The following is a 23,817-nucleotide window of genomic DNA, read 5'->3' as shown; positions in this document are numbered from 1 at the left end:
CCTTCTTTAAACTAGACTATCTTGGAGTCATTTGTTACAGTAGCTCACCTTGTATTCTAAATAATACAGAGAATGGGTTCCTATATGTAGAGTGGGATGTCTAGACAGGTGGGTAGACATTAGTTGGGCACACAGATAGGTAGGTTCAGTATGTGGCTTAGATGACAGGTGGGATAGATAAGTGGGTTATATAGGTGGTGTAGACAGCCGTGGATAACATTCACCCGCATGTTAATCGTGACTACCTGTGGATGGTGGGATATCAGTGATTTCTGGTTTCTTGGTTTACCTGTCAATGTTGCACAGCATTTTGACATCCCAGTACATTATTTTTAAAATCAAGAAAATTTAAGCCATTTTCATTTAGGGAGAAAAACAGGAAAATATGCAAATATACCCTCAAAGGAGGGCTATAGGTCGGAGTTGAAACCATTATAAATAAAATGATCCAGATCTAAAGATTATCCACAAAGATATCTTCCCCAAAGGCTTTGAGCAATGGCACTTTGTTGGCCTAAGTGTACAGCCTGTCATGACAGCGCTGTGACTTCTTGTCATACCTTGCGAAAGTTGCTGTGACCTACCAGAAGAACAGCATGCAGTTTTGTCAGTAGATAATGATCAATGGATCATTCTTTTCATATAATTGCTTTAAGTGTGTGGAAATATGATTCGACTCATGAAATAAAATTACAAACTTTCTCCAGGAAGATGTAATTTTTTAAATCTTATTTTTATCGTTCACACAATCAGGATAAGGGACTCATCCAGCACAAAATTCAATCCTCAGTGGGGGTTAATGAAATGGTGAGAAAGGTGTGATTATAAAGATTGCTTTTCCTCACAAAGGTATTTATTGATGAGATTAATGGGGTAAATTACATAACATAATAGACATTAAGTACTCAGTGTCAGGTCTGGATATGCAGTCATTAAATGTTGGTAATTACTTTCTATAGTATTTTTACAATATTTATTTTAGAAATTCTACTTTGTGGGGGAAATAATCTGAAACAGGGAAGAGTTTATGCACAAAGATGTCCAATGCAAAATATTTATATTAAGAAAAACCTAGATACACTCAAATGTCTGGGAACAGCCTAGTGACTAAGAGAATGCTTGCATTGACTGGTTACATAGCCATTACAAACGTTTATCAAGAGTGTTATATGGTGGAAAATATTAATATTAGACTAAGTGGGGAAAACTACAAGAGACTTTGGTTGCCTTGAGTGCTTGCTTTCCTTACAATCTAGACTTTAACAAGCCAGAAGGATCCTTAGATCATGCTGCTTCTCTTTACAGACAGTCACAATGGCTTCCTTCTTATTCCTGGGTGAAAATTAGAATCCTCACAGTAGACCTTAAACTTTTATGTGATCGGCAACACCCTCCCCATTTTGCCCTCACCGATCAGAGCTCATTTCTTACAACTCTGTCCTGGTTAACCTGCTCCAGCTACGCTGGCTTCTCCATTCCTCATGCCTTTGTCTGGAACGCTGTCCCCAGGAATAATCACAGGGCTGACCCCTCACATCCTGAAGGTCACCCCTCAACCCTCACCTCATTTGGAGAAGACTTTCCTGACTGCTCTCCGCACAGCAATAGCCCCCACATGACTTTTCTCTCCAGCGTTCCCCTGCTTCACGGCCCCCATGGTCAGGCTGTCAGCTTACATACCATGTACGTACAGTGCATTTATTTACTCTCTGCTCTTCCCTAGGAATCTACATCCCACTGGAGCAGGAGGCGTGTTCACATGCTGAGAAAGCTCAGCATGCTTTCCCCACATCTAGAAGAGTGATTGGCTCACAATGTGTGCTCAAAATGAATTACTGAATGGGTGAATTAGTGGTGAGAAAAGTTGTTGCTTTTATTTTCTAGTATTCTCTAAATATAAGGAATATGTAATACTTTAAAGTTTTAATTATAAAACAACCACAAGAATATACTCCTCTTGGAAAAAGAAAGTTCAGATAATCTAAGTCTCTCTTAACCAACATTCTTCCACTCTGAAACACACACTCCAATCTTCTTTTCAGAAGGAATCACCTATCAGGTGCCCAGATATGTGTTCTCATCAATAACATCATGCTCTTTGTATTTTTGTGTAACTTCCTTTTTCTAATTAAAAATCTTGGCTGGGTACAGTGCCTCACACCTGTGATCCTAGCACTCTGGAAAGCCAAGAAGGGCGGATCACCTGGGGTTGGGAGTTCGGGACCAGCCTGACCAACATGGAGAAATCCCATCTCTACCCAAAATAAAAAATTAGCCGGGCGTGGTGGCGCATGCCTGTAATCCCAACTACCCGGGAGGCTGAGGCAGAAGAATCACTTGAACCCGGAAGTCAGAAGTTGTGGTGAGCCAAGATTGCACCATTGCACTACAGCGTGGGCAACAAGAGCAAAACTCTGTCTCAAAAAAAAAAAAAAAAATCTCTTGGAAGTTCTTCCATGCACAGGCCAAATTTGGGCACTCTTACTCATTTGTGTATTATTTGTGACTGTTTTCCAAAGTTTAATTCTATGGAAGATGACTTAACCATTTTTTTTCATGATGGATATGTAGGTTGTTCCTCAATTTTGCAATTAAAACAATGCTTTATGAATATTTTCCCTCTGTCCCTTTTAGACACACAACTGTTTTTCTAGGGTAAGACCAAGAGAAAAATTTTACTGGGATAATGAATGTACACATGGTTAAGGGTAGTGGCTAGCACCATATTTTCCTATCTTACATTGAGGAAAAACACAAACTTATCTAAAAGGACACAAACAAAATTGGAAAAGCTGCAAGCCTCATGGTTAGCTGTACCCACCTGATAAGTCATTGGTCCGATTGTTTAAACAGTAGCAATACCGTGTAGGGAATTTGGTGGGGTCCACCGTCTTCAGGTTAGAAACTGTGTAGAGAAAAGATTCAACAGAGATCCTGACATACAGACTGGCACTGCAACACATGCTCCCCCCCCCGCCCCCACCACCACATCAAGAACAGCCAGTCAGCACTCACTGTTGTAAACAGCTACAGAAAACTTGTGGAAGGCAAAGGAGCTGTAAGAAGTGACACTCAGCAAGGAGAAGAACTTCTTGCTATCTGCCAAAACATATAAGATAAACAGACAGAGATGCCTACTAATGTAACGATAATACAAATAAGTAAACAGTCCCTAGAAATTAACGATGAAAATAAAGAAACAAGAATAAACTAAAAAGTAATACAAATAAAAAATAATAAGCAAAGTAAAACTAAACCAAAAAACTGAAGAGCATGTATCATTTGTCTACACTTCCTGATTCATCTTAGAGCTATGCCAGCTCTCTAAGTAAGATTCCAAGGTATATTAGGCTCCTGAAGCTGCTGTAACAAATGATCACAAACTTGGTGGTGTAAAGCAGCAGAAATTTGTTCTCCCCAGTACTGGGGGCTAGAAGTCTGGAACTCAGTAGGGCACACTCCCTTCAAGGTCTCTAAAGGAAACTCTGTTCTTGCCTCTCTCAGCTCTGGCAGCTGCCTGTGTCCCTTGGCTTGTGGCCACATCTCTCTCTCTCTCTCATCATATGGGCTTTTCTTCTGTGTGTGTCTCTCTTTGCCTCTTTCTTGTAAGGACCCTTGTGGTGGCATCTGGCACAACACAAATAATCCTGGATGATGGCCTTATCTTAAAATCTTTAACTCAGTTGATCAATCTGTTATATCAGATATTCACTCTTTTGACATAGTAGCATTTACAGATTCTGGTAATTACAAAGTGGATGTCTTTGACAATGTTCAGTCTATTACACAAAGAAAAGGGATTTTTTTTTAAAACCGGGAATGCAAAATCAACAGGTTTAGGAACACATGCATGAGCATCTTATCTACTCTCCATCAGTGCCTGCTCTTGATTTATATCTGGAAAACAGTGCAGTAGAGGAAGGTCTTTCCAGACCATGATATGGGAATCACCTGCCTGTATCAACTAACCCGGTTTACCTATTAAAAAGGCACGTCCCTGGGCATGACCCCAGATCTAATAAATCAGATGGTGAAGAAAGGGGAGAGGTGGATATGCCCAGGGTTCAGAATTTTAACAAAGTTATCAGGTGTTTTGTTGTTTTTTTTTTTTTGAGACAGGGTCTTGCTCTGTCACTCAGGCTGGAATACAATGGTGCAATCATAGCCACTGCTCGACCTCTCAGGCTCCAGTGATCCTCCCACCTCATCCTCCTAAAGTGCTGGCATTATGGGCATGGACTACTGTGCCTGGCCTCAGGTGATTTTTATTCATATAAACTTGTGACCCACTGTGATGGTGGCTCGAATAGCAGAATCATTAAACTTTGGTGCATGCAAATCATCAGTGGTGCCCATTCCCTTCAGCTCTCTGGCTATTGCCTTCTGGAGATCCTAATGCCATACACTGGGTGGGAACCAGACTCTATTTAACAAGCTCCTTAGAAGAATGGGATATACACCAAAATGTGACTACTACAATACTCCATTTCCTCAAGTTTTTTTTATGATAAGAATCACCAATAGCACTTGCTAAAAATGTACATTTAGTACCCCTTCCAAGATCAGGTGGATCAGAATCTCTAGAACAGGAACCTGGGGAGATGAATATTTAGTAAGTATGTCAGGTGCTTCTTATTGTGCAACAAGTTTGGGAAACTTTGGGCTAGAACACAAACCTGGATTAAACAGTTCTGAATTCCATTCTATACGGCAATGGGCATGCCTCAATGTCTGCATGTAGAAAATGTGAGTCAGGGTACCACTGCACAGAGGTTATGCAAAGATTAAATTAGTCATTGGAAGAGTTTTGAGCTCCTTGAAGGTAGGATTTATGACATCTGAGTCTGCAAAATTTCACAGAGCTTAGTTCAGGGCCTTGCAGAGGAAAGGACAGGATTAATGGTTCAAGGCTGGGAGGGCTAAATGTTTCTGCAGCCCATTCCTACATCTGACGCTTCAGTCTCTCCACAGCACCCTCTTCAGGCAGATCGCTGCCTTCTCATCCTGCACCTCTGAGGCAGCCCTATCCACAGTGACTTTCATGAGAGCAAATTGGGGGCAGGAGCTATATTTCCGTGATTTATAGCTACAGGCTTTGGGATAGGAATAGAGAATAATGTTGATGGGTAAACATCTATGCGAACAAGTATAGAGCCACCAGGCACAGTTGTGCAGTGTGTGTATTGCACAGTCCTAGAGAATGCCATTTATATAGACCTCAATGCTGAATTGGCATTCTCCATCTGCCTCATTCTAAATAACACTTGTCATTACCTATTTATTATGTTTATTATTTGTTTTTGGTTACTCCTTCAACCACTAGAATGGAAACTCCCTCAGGCCAGAGTTTTTTAGTTTTTGTTTACTGCATTATCCTCCAATACTTAGAAGAGTACCTGGCATGGGATAGGTGTTCTATGAATATTGATTGAAGAAAGTGAGAATAAATAACGAAGGCAGTGAGGAATGTACACTAGGGATGGTTCAGGCTTTGCTATCATTCACTAAGTATGTGTTACATACAAATCATGTTGCTAGATGCTAAAGAACACAGAAAGAAGACTGCAATAATATTGTAATCATAATATTGTCTTAAAAAGAGAAATCCAGAATCATATTAACATAATCAATTAGTAATTATTGTTAGTTTATGGCAACAGAGTTATGATTACAAATACACCATGTCTGGAATGCAATTTGCTCTCAAAATTCTTATAAACCTTATGCATCATTTTGAGTTAGATAGGACAATGAATTCTGCATTCTGTTTTTGTTTTTGAGACAAAGTCTCACTCATTCTCTCAGGCTGGAATGCAGTGGTGTGATCATAGCTCACTGCAGCCTCTACCTTCTGGGCTCCAGCAATCCTCCCACCTCAGCCTCCCGAGTAGCTGGGATCACAGGCATGCACCACTGCACCCAGCTAATTTTTGTATTTTTTGTAGAGATGGGGTTTTGCCATGTTGCCCAGCCAGTTCGCAAACTCCTAAACTCAAGTAATCTGCCAGCCTCAGCTTCCTGAAGTGCTGAAATTTTAGGCGTGAGCCATTGAGCTCAGCCTATTCTCCACTCTCAACACCGAGAAACTGAGACACAGAAGCAAAGTGTCTTGTCGAGGTAGCAGAGAGGTTTAGAAAAGATGCTAGTACAAAACAAAAATGGATCCTGATTGTACTTTAAAAAAATGATTACCTGGTCAGGTGCAGTGGCTCATGCCTGTAATCCCAGCACTTTAGGAAGCTGAGATGGGTGGATCACAAGATCAGGGGTTTGAGACCAGCCTGGCCAAGATGGTAAAACCCCATCTCTATTAAAAATATAAAAATTTGCCTGGTGTGGTGGCAGACACCTGTAATCCCAGCTACTTGGGAGTCTGAGGCAGGAGAATCACTTGAATCTGGGAGGCAGAGGTTGCAGCAAGCCAAGATCACGCCACTGCACTCTAGCCTGGGTGACAGAGCAAGACTTTGTCTCAAAAAAAAGATTACCTTTTAATGCTCTACTCAGCATCCCATTCACAAGCTCTGTCAGGTTAAGTGCAGACAGATCGACTGACCCTGCAGGCAGCTCTGAAAGAGATTCAGAGATAATGTTACTGGCAGGCTTTTCTTGGCAAGTGAAAAATTCCACATTTCCAAACTTCAGGCAGATATTCAACTTCTTTGCACATGTGCTAAACACAAACGAAGTGCCAGGCACATGGGTTCTAAGTCTAGAGGAGAGCCCTGACCTCAGGAGGTGACAGTCAACATAGCGACAAATAAGATAAGGAAATTCCAGTGAAGCACAAGAGACATATACTTTTAGTGACTACTGCATGTCTGCATTTGGAGAGACTCGGGACTCATAAAAGATATCTCAACCATAATGGGAAGACCAAGTGCAATGCAGGAGTTCTCAGCAGCTCTGTGTTTGAAAGTAAGTACCCCGTGTAAAAGCAGGGTCCACCCACCCTGGCCGAGCATTGACATCACCAGGAAATATATATTTTCTAATTACACAATTCCAGTGCATGGGCTTTATCCTCAGAAATTCAGAATTAATCGGTCCAGGACGTGACCCGAGATGGAGGGAGAAATCTCCCAGCAGTAGCAGTAGTGGCAGTGGGCAGCGGGTTGAGTTAAAAATTCCCGCTTCCCCCAGCTAGTCCTTAAAGATTTGGAAACAACAGATGGAAATCGCTGTTGATGCCCCTCTTTTTTCAAACATTATCTTCTTCAGCTTTTACTTAATGATCAGGTAATGATTAGAGAGATGATGTTGGCTCCACTGTGGGAAAGAACAGAGGTTTAGAGAAGCGGAAGAATCGCTCCGCAGCTCAAGCCACCCTGGGATTTTTGGGAGAGAAACTCACCCGTGGTAGCGAGAAATGCCATGCCCTTCTCCTTTCTCTCTTCTCCTCTAAGGCCAGACACTAGGAAGGAAACAGTTTTCATGACAAAAATGCAAATGGTTACAGTTCCTACCCCCAGGAACTGAAGAAGCCTTGGAAGCCTCTTTGGCAGCTGCCCTCTGTGTGAATCACTGGTGGACACTGAGAAAAGGCAGATCCCAGACTCTTCTGCATGACCCTGATACAGATTCTGATCTCTGTGGAGTGGGTGTGGCCTAGAAATCCACATTTTAATAAATAAGCTTGGTGATTAAGCTTATTTATTGTTGATTAAGCTTGTGCAGTTAGGCAAGTTTTTTCTCTTTCTCTGGGCCTCAGTTTCCCAGTTTCCAAACTTCCCAAATAGGGAAATTGAGGCCCAGAGAGGAGAAAAAAACTTGCCTAACTGCACAACTAAGTCATAATGAAGGGCACAGAACCTACTTTCCACTGTAGAGCAGTGGTCAAAATATTAGGCCTCTTGCCTACTTGGCAAATTTCATGTGACCAAAGAAGAAAATGTCAAATAAAAATTTGAAATTTCAAAGGCATTCATTCATTCATTCTTCATTGGTTCATTCAAGAAATATTCACTGAGGGCCAAGCAATATGCTAGGCAATATGAAGTGGTAAAGGGGAACAAACACAGTCTCCAGCCCCATGGAGCTTCCTGTGTGTGATATGGTCAGGGAGGAGGAGACTCACATGTCGTGACAAGAGAGGAGAGTCAACATGGTGCTGGGAGTACCGGGGCACTAGCCTGGTGTCAGGGGATGGAGAAGGCCTTCTTGTGGAAGTGATGTTAAGCAGAGACCAGAAGGATCAGTTATTCAGGATCACATGCATTGTTACTACTACTGTTGTAGTGGTCATTTTTCATGTTACATCTGGAAGCTGCCTTATTTTATATTTTATTTTATTTTATTATTATTATTATTATTATTTTAGATGGAGTTTCGCTGTTGTTACCCAGACTGGAGTACAATGGCATGATCTTGGCTCACTGCAACCTCCACCTTCTGGGTTCAAGCAATTCTCCTGCCTCAGCCTCCCAAGTAGCTGGGACTACAGGTGCGCACCACCATGCCCAGCTAATTTTTGTATTTTTAGTAGAGATAGGGCTTCACTTTGTTGACCAGGATGGTTTTGATCTCTTGACCTCATGATCCACCCGCCTCGGCCTCCCAAAGTGCTGGGATTATAGGTGTGAGCCACCGCACCCAGCCTCATTTTATTTTATTAAATTAAATGAGACAGAAGCAACATGTCTTGTCAGGGTCACAGAGAGGTCCAGAAAAGAAGCTGGTACAAAAAAAGCTAGTATCAGATGTAACATAAAAAATGACCACTGCGAAAGTAGGTACCAGCAGGAAGAAGAAGGTGCTTTATTTTAAATTTTCATTTTACAAATGGAAAACAAGCCACAGAGTCTGAGAAATGTCCCCTGCATAGCAGAGTAAGTCAGGATTTAGGGCTGATGTAGTTACACACCACACCAAGGAATGTCCCAGTTTTTTCCTTCTTAACATCTTTATTTCCAGACACCAAAATAAAAGTTTTATGAATAAAATAGTAACATGAAAGTACAGCCTCAAACAATTCATAACATCCTTGGAAATCATCTTGTCCAAAACTCCCTTTAAGAATGAATAAACTGAAATCCCCCAAACTGAAGTTCATGTACCTAAGTCGCATATTTACTTTTTAAGCTAAATTAATTTTTAATTTTATTGAAAAACACTCATGAAATCTACTCTATTAACATTTTTTTTTTAGATGGAGTCTCACTCAGTTGCCCAGGCTGGAGTCCAGAGCAGAATCTCAGCTCACTGCAACCTCCGCCTCCCAGGTTCAAGTGATTCTTCTGCCTCAGCCTCCTGAGTAGCTGGGATTACAGGTACGCACCATAATGCCTGGCAAATTTTTGCATTTTTAGTAGAGATGGGGTTTTGCCATATTGTTCAGGCTGGTCTCAAACTCCTGACCTCTTGATCCACCTGCTTTGGCCTCCCAAAGTGCTAGGATTACAGACGTGAGTCACCGCACCCGGCCCTATTAACAACTTTTCAAGTGCACAATATGATATTGTTACCTATCATTACTATGCTGCACAGCAGATCTTTAGAACTTACTAATCTTGCATAACTGAAATTTCGTACTCACCGAACAACAAACTTCACATTTCCCTCTCCTAAGCCCCTGGTGACTACCTTTCTACTCTCTGCTTCTGTGAGTTTCCCTATTTAAACACCTCATGTAAGTGGTATCATGCAGTATTTGTCCTTCTGTGACTGGGTCATTTCACTTAGCACACCATCCTCCAGGTTCATTCATGTTATTGCATATGGCAGCATTTTCTTATTTAAGACCGAATAGTATTGCATTGTATGTATATGCCATATCTCCTTTTCTGTTCATCCATCAATGAACATTTAGGTTGCTATCTTCGCTTTTGAGATACTGTGTTGAAACTGAGTCAAGTCAACTGTTGCTTGCTTAAGCCAATTTGGCCTTTTACCAGTTGCCAAGCTTCTGGTCAAATATCAGAACTTCTGCGATTAAAGGTAGGTGGGGACTCTAACTCCCCTTCCCCATAACAGGGCTATTGGAGGCAAGGGGCTTACATCACAACAAAAGGAAGTCTGAGACAGACATAATTAAGCAGGGCAAGTGCTGCCAACCAGTCAGCTCTCTAGCTTGAGAGAGGCCACTCCACCCTCTGAGGCACCTTCGTGACACTTTACCTGAGAAGTCTACTCTGCAGCAGCTGCTATAAGATCTGCGGGAAGCACCAGTCAACCTTGCCTGTGATCTGCCCAGGCAACAGAATCCTCCATGTGAGTGAGGGACCAGGGTTATCTCCCTTTTAGGTCTCCAGGCAACAGGAATGCCCCAGGCTACCAGGCTGGCAGGATTCCTATACTTTTCCTGCCAGAAGGGCGGGGCCTGTGTCATCTTTCTCACTGAGCACCTTCCTTTCCCACTCCTTTCACCAAGGAAAGATTATTTCTACCACTCCTTTTTAAAGTTCCAAATCCTTGGGTGGATTTTGATAACAATATTTCAAGTCTGAACTAAATACCAGTGGAGCACAAATTTTTGAATAGGACATAATCAGAAGCATTTTTCAAATAAGTTCCCTGACAGATTATAAAAAGACATTTTTCTATTTTTGGATGAAAAGACCAGCATAATATCATTAAAATAGAAGCCTCCTGACACTTTTTGTACTTCTTCATGCTTAGTATTTTATCGCCTTTTATCCTTTATGATTACCTGTGGGAAGGAATTGTTGTTCCCATTTAAGGGGGAGAACATTAGAGGCTCAGATAAGAAAAATATTTGTGGAAAATTATTCTACTTACACAATAAATTGCTACAATTGGTGCTCTTGGGAAAAGGAAACTGCTGACTGGGGGAGCATTTTAATTTAGACACTTTTGTACCTTTTGCTATGTGAACTACGTGAATGTTCTAATTAAAAATAAATAAGAGTATGAAAATAGTCCTGGCCTGGTGTCTCACACCTGTAATCCTAGCACTTTGGAAGGCTGAGGCAAGTGGATCTCCTGAGCTCAGGAATTCGAGACCAGCCTGGCAACATGGTGAAACCCCGTCTCTTCCAAAATACAAAATATTAGCTAGGCACAGTGGCACATGTCTGTGGTCCTAGCTATCAGGAGGCTGAGGTAGGAGAATCTGTTGAGCCTGGGGAGTGGAGGTTGCAGTGAGTTGAGATCGTGCCACTGCACTCCCATCTGGGTGACAGAGTAAGGCCTGTCTCAAAAAAAAAAAAAATGAATAAAAATAAAAAGTAACACAATTTCTTCAAAAACTAAAACCAAAACCATACCAAAAAAATTATCCTGCTTGTTTACTAAAAATTTAGAAACAGAAATGGTTCCCTGACCCCTCTTGTCCTTTCTGTTGCAGGTATTCACCATTGTACTGCAAAGTCAATTTCATAGCCTCAAAAAGGAGAAATATGAATTATTACAAAGGTGATGATGGCAAGTAACAATACCTCCCATTGTACAATCTTCTATCACCAATGGAATGTCACAGTCTTTGTGGATTTATTAAGACCACAAGGATTCAAGTATTCAATAAACCATAAAGAAATGAGCAGCTAGCTCACAGGAACCATTGTTGTGACCATTAAGAGTGTCAGATATGGATGTATCACTATCTTATCAGTAGAGAATGTAAAAAGCTTGGGGAAGTCCAGGAATTTGCCCAAGAACAGTAAGCTAAAAAGTAGCCCTCCCCACCCACTTACCTGTGGTAGGTAGGAAAGTCATTTCCTTCTCTTTCTTGGTTTCCCCTTTGATGCCAGATACTAAAGTAAAAAAGATTTAATCAGAGAAATTATAACCAAAATACAATATCAGAGAGAATTCAGTTCAACATACCCATTTTACAGATAAGAGAATTATGATCTGGGATTGTGAAGTGACATTTAAAATCCCACATCTAGTTTGTTCATTCATTTAATCTTTTAGTCATCAAATATTTGTTGACCAACTACTAATAATGGCTCATGCTATTGAGTGCCTAGTATTTGCTAGGCATTGTGTGTGCTGGAAAGGCAGACACATAGACAAACAACATTGAATACCTTGAAGGGAATGGTGAGGGTATGTAATGGGGCTGATCTAGTCTCAGGAGTCTGGAAGCCTTCCCTGAGAGGGGACACTGAGCTAATCTCTGAAGAATGAATAGCATTTGAGTAGGACTTAACTGGTGGGCTGAATATTTGATGTATAGAGAACAGCACAAACCCAGTGTCTGATGTGGCATGAGTATTACTTAAAAGAATTGAAAGAAGAGCAACAGTGATGGGGGCATAAAGAATGAAGGAGGTGGAGGGGTAGGAAGTGGAGAGGGTGAGGGAGGCAGTGTCATGCAGAGCCTGAAAAGGACCCGGTGCACTACACAGAGAGAAGTGGGAAGTCAGTGAATAATTTGGGGCAGGGGGAGAGAAAAGAGGGAGGAACTTGGAAGATAATAAGATTTATAAAAAGATCACTCAGGCTGATTGGTGGTGAACGGAAAGACAGGAGAAGCTGGTTTGGAAACCTCTCTCATCCTCTGGGAAAAGGAAAATGATGTTTTAGACAAAGGTGGTAACAATGGAGGTGAAGAAAATTCTTTTGTGTACGTGGGACTCAAATGCAAAAAGTCAAGGGAAAAACAGTAATAGGGAAGTTTTTTTAACATTTGAACAGACTTATTTAAGACTCTGGGCAGAAATGTTGGTGGCTGAGGTTCTCTAAAGCACAATGGATACTTACACTTAGTATACAGAAAAGACACTTCCAGAACTCCAACCAGACCCACCTGTGTTCCAAAGGGACAAGACACACACCAGACCCATGCACAGCCTCACTGGAGGACCACGTGACAGCAAGCCCAGCATGCCTGTGATATTCTGGCCCACCTGGAAGGAAGCAAGCAGGCACCTGAAGAAACCGGCTAGATTGCTAAGCACATTTGTAATGCGGAGCTTTCTTTGCGAACACTGCATGAGGAATCATTAAAATCATAATCTGAAAAAGGCTTTGTACTAGGTTAGGAAGCAGCTAAGGTAACAAATTAACTCCACAATTTAATTGGCTTCACAACAAAAGTTGATTTTGTTTGCAGTACATACTCAATGCATTTTGGTCCGGAACTCTGCTCCACAGTCTCTCAGAGACTCCAGTTAATGGAGCTCCACTATCCTGTAATTCTCCATGTGGCCACTGCAGCCTCCTTAGTCTTTGATTCACTGTGGCACTGGAAGGGAGAGAGCTGTGGGATTATGCACCAACTCTTAAGTGCTTTGGGAGGAAGCAACACATGTGCTTTTGTAACTTGCAGCCCATGTCAAAATTACTTACATGACCCTGCATGACTGCAGGAGGTCGGAATACAAAGGGGGAGGCATACATATCCAGGGAGCGTTAATGTTTCTTCCACGGGTTTTCTGGCTGTTGAGATGGGAAATATCCTTCAAATACAGCATCATTTCCTCTCATAAATAGGAAAATATATTATCATAGGATTATGTGAGTGTTCACAGTCTCCTTCCTTCCCTGCAGCAATCTGTGCCAGCCATTCTCATTTTGCATTTGCCATGGAAAATCACCATGATAGTAACAGCTGCAAAGCTGAAACAAAATGAATAATGGCTAACATTTACCGAGCCCTTTCTGCATGCCAGATGCCACACAGAACGCTGTCTGATGCATACTTAATAATTGCACTGTCTTTCTGTGTAGATATTAATGTAATGACAATTTAAATACAGGCTGCACTGATATGATTTGAAGACAGGAGAAATTTTCCATTGGTAGAGAGTAGAATTTATCTGGAAGGTGAATTGGGAGGGAAAAAAAGTCAAGAGGATGTGTACGTGGGTTGGAAAAAAATGTTGCAGGAAGTGAGCATCCTGCTGGCAAATTGTATGTTGAGAAGTTCTGCTATCAAGTAGGAATCAGAAGCCCCCGTTTTCATATAAGATCCCAAAAACATTTAAATAGCTTTTTAATTATGGATAGAGACGTAACTGGCATTTGTTCTAGGTATCACCCCAGACAGAGACATGTCTTACAAAGCAGCAAGAGGTGGGGCTTTCTTGGAGCTCGCTTATTCTCATACGACTCTACTCTCTGAATATCAGTTTTCCTCATCTGCAAAACAGTTAAGAGAACTCCCACACGGTCTTTGTAAGGATTAAAGATGATGAATCCAGAGCATTTAACCCAGTGCCTGGGACATAGCTGTGCTCACAATACATACCAGGCATCAAGCTCAGGCTGGAGACACAGGGACAGAGTAGGTACTGCCACTTCCCTTGAGCTGTTTAGTAACTTACAAGATGTAGACATATGCCCAACTAATTCACACTTAAGGCTGGCTGTGCAAAATTCTCCATTGAGAGAGAGAGAGAGAGAGAGAGAGAGAGCGTGCACCTGGTGAAGCCAGGACTGAGAGTTCTCTCCAGCAAAGGGTAACTGGGAGTGGAGGTGGGCAGGCAATTCCTGCTAAGTAAGGATTCTTTTCTTTGGCACCTCAACTACTGTGCAAATATTATTTCCCCTTTCTGAGCCTTGTGTGTAGAATGGACAGTTATAGCTACTTTGAAGGTATTTTTGTGATGATTAAATGAGACAATGAAATAAGATGCTTAGTACAACCTCTGAAATGTGGTAGATATTAGGAATCTTAATTTCTTTTTCATTCTCTTATCTTTCTCTCTTTTCTCCTCTTTTTCTTCTGCATCGATTTCAGGACTCAGCATCATATCAGAGAAATAAGAAATTAAAAGATTAAAACTTATAGTAGAAAAACAAGCATTTATACTTATATAATAGCTACAATTTTCTCTCTCTCGCCTTTCGACTCCTGCTTTATGTTAACCACCCTCTTCCATTTACTAAGAGTAAACATGCTAAGATTTATTACTCGAAGACTACAATTCCTACTGATTTTGTTCTTGGAGAAAAATGCATTTTTACTTCTCTCTGGTTTTTAAACTTTCTTTATCATTGGCCAAGTCAACTATATGTTTGGAATAAGGTTGTCAGATTTAACAAGTAAACAACACCGGACACCCAGTTAAATTTGAATCTGAGATAACAATGAATAATATCTTAGTGTGTCTCATGCAATATTTGGAATATCCATAGTTTGGAGACTTGGAGAGTTTTACAAAAGAACACTTCTGACTGACTAGACTTTACCAGATAGTAAAACTGAGAACATCTGGCCTTACACCCCCCTTTGCAAGTCTGGGCCCCTGTGGGAGACAGCCTGGTTTAAGGTAACACAGCCTTTACTCGGATCTTGAGTTGGCCATTTGATCTGGGTTAACTTACTTAACCTTCACTCCATCAAACATTATCTGTGGAGCTCATGGCAAGTTGTTACAGGCACAAACCCTGGAGTCAGAGGATTGCTTACTTCCTGGCTCTGCTGTGCAACTTACTAAATCTCTCTGTGCCTCACCCAAGACTGTCCTGAGGATTAAAATATGTTACTTTCTTTAAAAAATGAGATAGGGTCTCACTCTGTCTCCCAGGTTGGATTGCAGTGTGATCTCAGCTCACTGCAACTTCCACCTCCCCGGTTCAAGAGATTCTCCTACCTCAGCCTCCCGAGTAGCTGGGATTACTGGCACATGCCACCATGCCTGGCTAATTTTTGTATTTTTAGTAGAGACAAGGTTTCACCATGATGTCCAGGCTGGTCTCAAACTCCTGACCTTGTGATCCGCCTGCCTTGGCCTCCCAAAGTGCTGGGATTACAGGTGTGAGCGACAGTGCCTGGCCAAATGTGTTACATTTATAGACTTCAGTGGACAGTGCCTGGCAAGTGCTATAAAATGGTTAACATGTAAGTAATATAATTAAAGTAAAGTAATGGCAAAAACCATGATTACTTCTGCACCAACCTAATATAGTGGCAATAATAAAAATCATAAAATATAATAAAAGACTTTGGTACTTTGGTACTCCAATAGTAAGCAAGACAGACAATGATCTTCATATGATAGAGTTACAGTCCTCAAAGTTATATCTTAAAAAGACTGAATTAGGGATCCAAAACTTTACCATAAAATTAAGTTGTCATTATTTCACTACATTTCTCATGACTATTACTGGATAATTATCTATAAACATTTGTTTCTTCAGTGACACTTGCAGAGGAGTAAGTCATGTGATGATGGGATAACAATAACTATACACTGAAGGGGATCAGAATATGCCAGCCAAAATATACTGTCCCCTAATGAGCACCTTTGGGCTCATGGATCATTTTGAGTGGAAGGCCATAGAGAATCAACAGATGCAGAAAGAAGCCTTCTTGGAGCTTCTCCTACCTGACTATGTGCAGACATGTCTGAGAAATTCTCTCTCTCCTGGAGAGAGTTTTATGGCCATGAAGAAGATGGAAACTGGGTGCCAAGTGGGCACACAAACAACCCTTAAAAAATAAGCCTTATCTTCCATTGCTTTCCCCATGTATTTCCTTCCCACGATCTACCGCCTCTAGAAGCTCAAAATTCTTTTCCTTTGTTTCGTCACTTCACAAATCGCTCACCTTTTTGTTAACATGATATATAAGCCCCCAAGTCTGATGGCCCTTTTAGGGTTTTTATTTCGTTTTTGTGAGGACTCATATAAGCGTATGAAAAGAACAATTTTTCCCCTGTAATCTTTCTTTTGTTTGTTTAATTTGCAGGACCTCAGAAATTGAACCTAAGAGAGTAGAGGATACAGGCTTTTCCTCCCCAGAGTACAACATATGGATCCTCCCGTTTTGAGCACAATCTGGTATTTAGCTTCCCAAGCATCCCATGAGACAGACATTGATATTTGGGTTACACAAGATAAAGGCACAGGGGTCTGAGGTGTGGTCCCAGCTCCCAGTCACATGATTTCCAAATGGGAGAACTGGGATTTGAACCATGGTCTCTCAGATACGAAAGTCCCTTTTCCACAGTGTTCTGTTATACTCTGCTGCTTTCAAAATACCATCTTGGAGTGCCAGTAAAAAAGCCCGATATTGAAAACAAACAGAATCACCATTTCAAAGCATTCTAGGAAGTGGAAGGGTTAGAAATCCAGTCACACTCTCAGGAGAAGGGCTGAGAAGTATTGCTGTGACTGATGGGATAAGAATCCAACCAAGAGTCTTGTGAAATTAGTTTGCAATATGTCTATGTGTTTACAGCAGCCCTGGAGCCGGGAGGGTGGATGGTGAAGGCAAATGTTCTGGAGTCTTAATTAAACATCGTGCTACCTCCAATCACCAAGGGTCCCAAATCAACCAAGGTTAGTTCCCCTTGGCAAGCAAATCTGCCTTTTTCACTGACCTTTTCAGCCAAAAGGTGCTGGATCAGATATAGCATAATTATGGTGTGCCATGGAGAGGTGGAAATGCACGCTGAAGTGTCAGCTGGTGTGGGCTAGCCACAATGAATGACACATGTTCTGAGGCATTATGATGGTTCATTCAGCCAGTAACTTTCCATGTAGATATTAGCTTCCCCTTCTTGGAGAGAAAGCAGAAGCCTGGGGATTCTAGACAGTTTGCCTGAGGTCATTAAGCTGGCAGGGGCAGCCCTGGACTTCAAATGTAGGCAGTTTGGCTCCATGAGCTGTGCCAGAACACCAAAAGGTGAGGGGCTGCCTTAAAAAGTCTAATGACGAAAAAGAGGTAAAGATTCTAATATTTGTTGACTATCTGATGTACTAGGAGTCTTACACATAAACCAATGGGTTTACATAGCCATTTGGTCCTCCAAGCAACCCTACTAATGACTTGTTATTATTCTTATTTTATAGCTTCAGGAAACCAAGGCTCAGACAAACACAAGGCCAAGGGAATGCAGCCGCGAGAGCCAGGATTGGAACTCCAGTTTGTTTGTTGCCAAAACCCATCGCTGGTGGAACAGTGAGTAAGAAAATGTAACTTTTCGGCTATTGCCTCACTGCCAGCCATTTTTTAGTGCACTCTTTCATTCTCATTTCAATGCTTTGGAGTAGAGATTATGTTTCGTTTATCACAGATATGAGGAGAAACCATCCTCCCAGCTGGTGACCGCATTAAGATTCTAATCAATAGCTTAAAATGAAGAACGACAAGAAATGGACTGTGATCAAGTGATCAAGGGATGGAGTCTTCGCTAAATGCAATGTAGACATTGGATGATAGAAACTGCTCTCGTATCCTTCAGTATCCAGGAGCCCAGAGCTCAGGATTAGAGCAGAGGCATTCTTTAGCTGGCTTCGTGCTTTGAAGGGGAGGGAGAACCAAAAAAGTTTTAAAATACCTACCGCATATGACTTACCTATCTTCTGAGCAGGGTAAATGACTTCAAAGAACTTAAACAGCTAAAAAGATTAACAGCTAGGTCAGAGCCATGGGGTTTATATGAGTTCTTAGTGAAAGATACAGGGGGTGGGGGTGGGGAAAAGCTTGATATTGCTTTAAATCCTCTTGGGAAAAAATAGAATAATAATCCTACCAAAAACTCAGGGTGGTGAAAGATCAACTCCAAGGGAGAAAAATGCCTGTACAATGAGCTGAATAGCATCCGTGAGCAGCATGACAAAGCACTGATTCAGCATGGGATGGGAAAACCTTGCTGACAGCAATTATGTGTATTGAAGGAGCAGAACAGGTGTCTGTAGGTGATGAGTTCCCTCTTCCTGTTGCAAAGGTCTGTGGGCCGAGCATCACCTGGCATGCCGGCCCACGGGAGTCTTCTGAAGAAATGGCTGGGGGCTGTAGTTGATTTCAGCTGGTGACTAAAGTGGGGTAGGCAAGCCTGACCCTACTGCTTGTTTTTATACAACCTGCATTTTACTATTGCAATTGTAATGCAATGGTAAGTATTTGTGTATCTAAATATAGAAACAGTACAGTAAAAATACAGTATTAAAAGATAAAAAATGGTCCACCTGTGTAGAAGAACACTTCATCACGAAAGGAGCTTCCAGGACTGGAAGTTGCTCTGGGTGTGAGTGAGTGAGTGGTGAATGAATGTGAAGGCTTAGGATATTACTGCACAGTACTGAGGACTTTATAAAATGTATCCAGAGTTTGGACATTTCTCACTACCTCCACTGTTCTCACTTAAGTCCAACCTCTCTTGACTCTCATTGAACCGATTATTGCAAATGCAATATTGTTCCTAACTACCCTCTTGGCCTCTGCTCTTGCCTCCTTCGGTATATTCTCAAGCCAGAGAAACTCTTTTTAACATAAATCAGATCTTGCTTTCCCTCTACTCAACGCCTTGCAATGACTTCCCTCTTGACTCAGAGTAAAAACAGCCTTATAATGGGGCCCACGAGGGCCTTCATGGCCTGACCCCTGATGCTTCTCAAATCTCATCTCTCACTCCTCTTCCTTTTGCTAACTCCCTTGTGCTGCATTGGCCTGAGGCAGACCTGCCCAGAACCAGGAGATAAACTGCTGGGAAGATTTTCTTATCTGACGTAAGGGCAGGACATGGGACAATTGGACTTTTCTCAGGGGAGACATTGTACATGTCTTCAGTGTGGAGAAGTCACTGGGTCCTGGGTCAACTGGATGCCCATGCCCACTGTTGGAAGCTGAAATTATCAGAAACAAGTTCCCAGGAGTATCGGGGGTGTGAGGCTGTGAATGGGCTTTTGCTACATTCGTGCAGATGGAAAGAGATTTTTTCAGGGATATAATTTTTAGGCTTTTTCTCCGTCACACAGTCGTATGAGGCTTGAGGTAGGTACATTTTATTTGGACAGAAATATACGGTTGCAGAGTGTGTTCATTTCTCATAACTGGGAAGTTATCCTTAGGCCTTTGTGATGCTGGACATGGAATTTGCAGCCAGATGATGGTCTTCTAGAAGAGCAGTAAACGTCTACCCTGGTTCTCAGAGGCGGCAGGCAATGTGTCCACAATGAATCGTGTCCGTGAGGATCATTACCAGCTTGCCCAGTGTAAGACATCTTTGTCCTTAGATTTACAGAGTAAATTGTGGCAACCTGGCCGGGTTTTGATTGACTTTTGTGTGTGCCTGGTTTTCAAATAGGCTTATGTGCCAGATGCTGATGGTATCCTTCCCTGTGTCCTTCCTCCCCACTTCTGAGTTCACCTGCAGTTCACAGACAATTCTCAGCATATTGGAGGCTCCCCACCTTCACTGGCAATGCTCCTGTTTCTCTATCTAAGGACTTCAGCAGCTCCCACTCACTTACCTGAAGCACAGGAAAACCTGACAGTGTAGAGGATTTAACGCCCCAGGAATGACTCTCAACCAACACAAAACAGGAGTCTGTGGACAAAAGCCCCAGATTCCTGTTTCCAAGGGAGACAATCATTTGGTGCATTTTACCTACTTTCTCAGTGGATTTCCATGAAATTGAGCTTAGTTGTTTACAAGGATCAGCTGACCCTTTATTGTCTTTTCACCCTACCTGTTTCCTATCTCCACTCTCTGAGTTGTGTTTTCTGGGAATGCTTTCTGAATAAACCACCTATACCCAACATCTCATCTCTATTTTTGTGGACACCCAAATTAAGACAGTTTCGTGTGTGGGCATCGGATGGAGTCAAAAACTATCACTCACTGAACATTTTCTGTGTGATAGATCCTTTGCTAAGTAGTCTACAGATGTCAGTCCAGATAATGACCTTTCAAGATATCACTCTCCCCATTTTACAGATGCTTACCATGAAAGGGTTAAGTAACCGTCTCAAGGTTCTTTCTCTCACATGAAACAAAAATTATTTCCCCTTGTACTGAGAGTAGAGAGAGGCAACCTTGTATAAGCTTTACTAATTTCCTCTCCCGTCAATTCACAGTCTTTTTGATTCATCCATTCTTTCTTCTGTCCACATGGGCTAGTGGACTGAGTGAAGTTTCAGTCCACTGTTTCTCCAAAGGAAGTTACCTGAGACTTAGGGGCATGTGGTCCTGGTTAAGTTCAAATTGTGACTCTTTCCCTTATGAGTGTCTGACCTTGAGTAGATTTATGTTTCCAAGCCTCAATTTCCCCATGTATAAAATGGGAATTATAATTGACTGACTTAAAATTGTAATGATTGAATAACACTGTAATTAGGCTGAGAATGGTGGCCCATACCTGTAATTCCAGCACTTTGGGAAGCTGAGGCTGGCGGATTACTTGAGGTCAGGAGTTTGAGACCAGCCTGCCAACATGGTGAGACTGCATCTCTATTAAAAATACAAAAATTAGCCTAGCACGGTGGCAAGTGCCTGTAATCTCAGCTACTCAGGAGGCTGAGGCAGGAGAACCACTTGAACCCAGGAAGTGGAGGTTGCAGTGAGCAGAGATTGCACCACTAAACTTCAGCCTGGGCAACAGAGTGAGATTCTGCCTCGAAAAAAAAAAAAAAAAAAAAAAATTAATCTGTGTAGTGGCCAGTTCTAAGGAGGTGTTCAATTCCCATTGTGTTGTCTTTGTGGCTATGGTTTTAATTTCACATTTGATTATTTTCTTCCTCTGGGTCTTTATGCCATCAATTATCTATTTTCTTTTTTCTTTTTTGTCTTTATTCTTTCCCACTCAACTGCTTCTTTTCTCACATTTTGTAAGTATTCTCAAGCCTCCCCTATCATTCCCTCTTGCAACTGATAGCAAACTCTCTTCACTTATCATTGATTTCATCAACACTTGGACCCTCATTTTTCCTGCAGCTCTTTGCCTTTCTTTTAAAAGAGTTCCTCAACTTTATCTACATTACATAAATTCAGTGGCCTCTTTCCTATCCATATCCTGTGTCACCTCAACATCCTGGTATTACTCTATATGATGGCCACCCCCTCCCATGTCTCCCCTTTTGGTTACATGACCCTCTCTTCATTTCTATCTACACTGATCGTGGTTTCTTGGTCTCTCCTTACGTTTTCCTCTTCCTCTGCATAAGGCAGATCTGCCCCAAAGTGCATGCTTTTCCAAGCTTTGCTTTTTTATCTCAGAGTTCCTTGGGTGGTAAGCTCACTCATGCCATGTTTTCATCCTAATTAGCTATGTAGGATGCTCCTTCCTTCCTGGCTTTCTGTTGGGTTCAGACAAAAGTAGGTACCAGCAGAGGATAAGAGGGAAAGAGAGTGAGGTTGCGGTCTTTACTCCCTTAGCTCCCTCCCTGTCTGGTCCACTACCAGACCACTGTGTCCACTGCCCAAGGTCATAGTCTCTGTCACATGGCCCTCTCCATAAAGCTTCATCTGGGTTCAGGCCTTTGCAGAGCTGTTGCTAGCTTTGCAGGACTGTACCATGCCAACTTGATTTAACTAAACTATGGCCAAATCTTTGTAAGCAAACCCTTTATTAATATCTTCGCAACTTACCTAGGGTGTGCATGACTTTCTTATTTTTCCACTTGGATCCTAACTGAGACAACCACACATTATATAACCCCTGGAGAAGCATGCAGGGAAGGAACTTGAGAAAACTTAGGTAAATTAAATGAATGTAGACATCTTTATCCCCTGCTTAGCAAGGACTTTTATTCAAAATAGAAGGTTCTAATGAGTTAAGAATAAAGGTTCTGGAGTCAGACTTCCTGGTCTGAATCCTGGCGGTGTCATTTATTAGCTATGTGACCCTAGACAAGTGACTAAAATTCTCTATAATTTATTGTCCCTGTCTATAAAGTAGGGATGATAATAGTTCTGAGCACCAAGATTTGTTGTGAAGAGTAAATGAGATGCTTCATAGGGAATACTAAGTAAAATGTCTGGCTATTTTTCGCTATTACTCTTATGTCTAACAGAACTGAGCTTGAGAGAGGCTAATAAAGGTTAGAGCCAGCAATGAAGCAATCACCCTTATTAGCTGCAGGCAGGTTTCTGAGCTCTAATATTTGCTTCATTATACCTAAAGACAATACCAAGTTCATGCTAACTTTGAGAATGTCCTGGTTACCTAGAGTGACAGACAGGTTTTAAGATGGTCTCAATTATACCTTGTGTAATAATACCCTCCCCTTGAGCACAGGCAAAATCTGTGAATTGCTTCTAATTGGTTAAATATGGCGAAGGTGACGGGTTGTCAGTTTTATGATATGTTACATAAGACTGCAACTTTTGTCTCGCCAGCAGACTCTCCCCTGCTCATTTTGATGAAGCAAGCTGCTATGCTGTGAGCTGACCTATGAAGAAGGCTATGTGACAAGAAACTGAGAGCAACCTCTGCCCAACAGCGAAAAACTGATGTCCTTAGTTTAACAACCCTCAAAGAACTGAATTGTTCCTAATGTGAGACTAGAAGTGGATTCTTCCCCAGTTGAACCTCAGATAAGATCACAGCTCCAGCCAACACCTTAATTGAACCTTGTAAGACCCTAAAGCAGAGGACCCAGTTAAGCTGTTCCTGGATACCTGGTCAGCAGAAACTGTGAGATAATAATTTTGTATTGTTTTTAACTACTAAGTTTGTGGCCATATTTGTGCAGAAATAGATAGCACACCTAAAATGTGACTGCATTCATTCATTGTTTCATTCTTTAGCTCTTACAGTCACTGTGATGGTTTCTGAGGACAAGGATTGGTAAGACTCAGTGTCTATCCTCAGACAACTCATAGAATAGTGCTGGTAGTCATGAGAAGTGATGAAGACAGACACTGAAACCACTGAGAAAATCATGAATATACAGATACAATTGTGGATGTCAATACAGAATACAGTCAAGGCAAAAGGGAAGAATGGTTTGTTCTACCTGGAGGATAAAAATTCAGGAAAGACTTTGGTGAGGAAATGATGTCTTAGCAAGTCTTATGAGTGAGTGTTTCATTGGCAAAAGAAACAATGTGATGAGATATAGTATTATTTCAAAAGCTGGGTGTGTCTGGGGAGTTGTAGGCCTTCCTTCATGGAGTAGAACACAGAGCATATGTATTGTGGAGGGTGCACTGGTGAATGGGTGAGGAATACGACACT

At 41.7% G+C, this 23,817-nt stretch overlaps 1 protein-coding gene across 1 annotated transcript in view; it reads right to left on the bottom strand.

Annotated features, from left to right (window-relative positions):
• The window catches only part of HHLA1 (HHLA1 neighbor of OC90), a 38,837-nt gene extending 26,046 nt beyond the window's left edge, over positions 1-12,791 (bottom strand). Inside the window, exons 1-6 of the mRNA XM_008983251.5 lie at positions 12,713-12,791; positions 11,652-11,711; positions 7,355-7,414; positions 6,489-6,569; positions 3,016-3,099; positions 2,822-2,905 (exon numbers count right to left, since the gene is read on the bottom strand). Coding sequence (XP_008981499.2) covers positions 2,822-2,905; positions 3,016-3,099; positions 6,489-6,569; positions 7,355-7,414; positions 11,652-11,711; positions 12,713-12,791 — 448 coding nt within the window. The remainder of the gene's footprint in view (positions 1-2,821; positions 2,906-3,015; positions 3,100-6,488; positions 6,570-7,354; positions 7,415-11,651; positions 11,712-12,712) is intronic.
• Between the last annotated feature and the right edge of the window lie 11,026 nt (positions 12,792-23,817).

The sequence above is a fragment of the Callithrix jacchus genome, chromosome 16 (genome assembly GCF_049354715.1).
Source record: "Callithrix jacchus isolate 240 chromosome 16, calJac240_pri, whole genome shotgun sequence".
Lineage (NCBI taxonomy): Eukaryota > Metazoa > Chordata > Mammalia > Primates > Cebidae > Callithrix > Callithrix jacchus.
The sequence above is the reverse complement of the archived record's forward strand: the minus strand, read 5'-3'. Positions and strand labels throughout refer to the sequence as shown.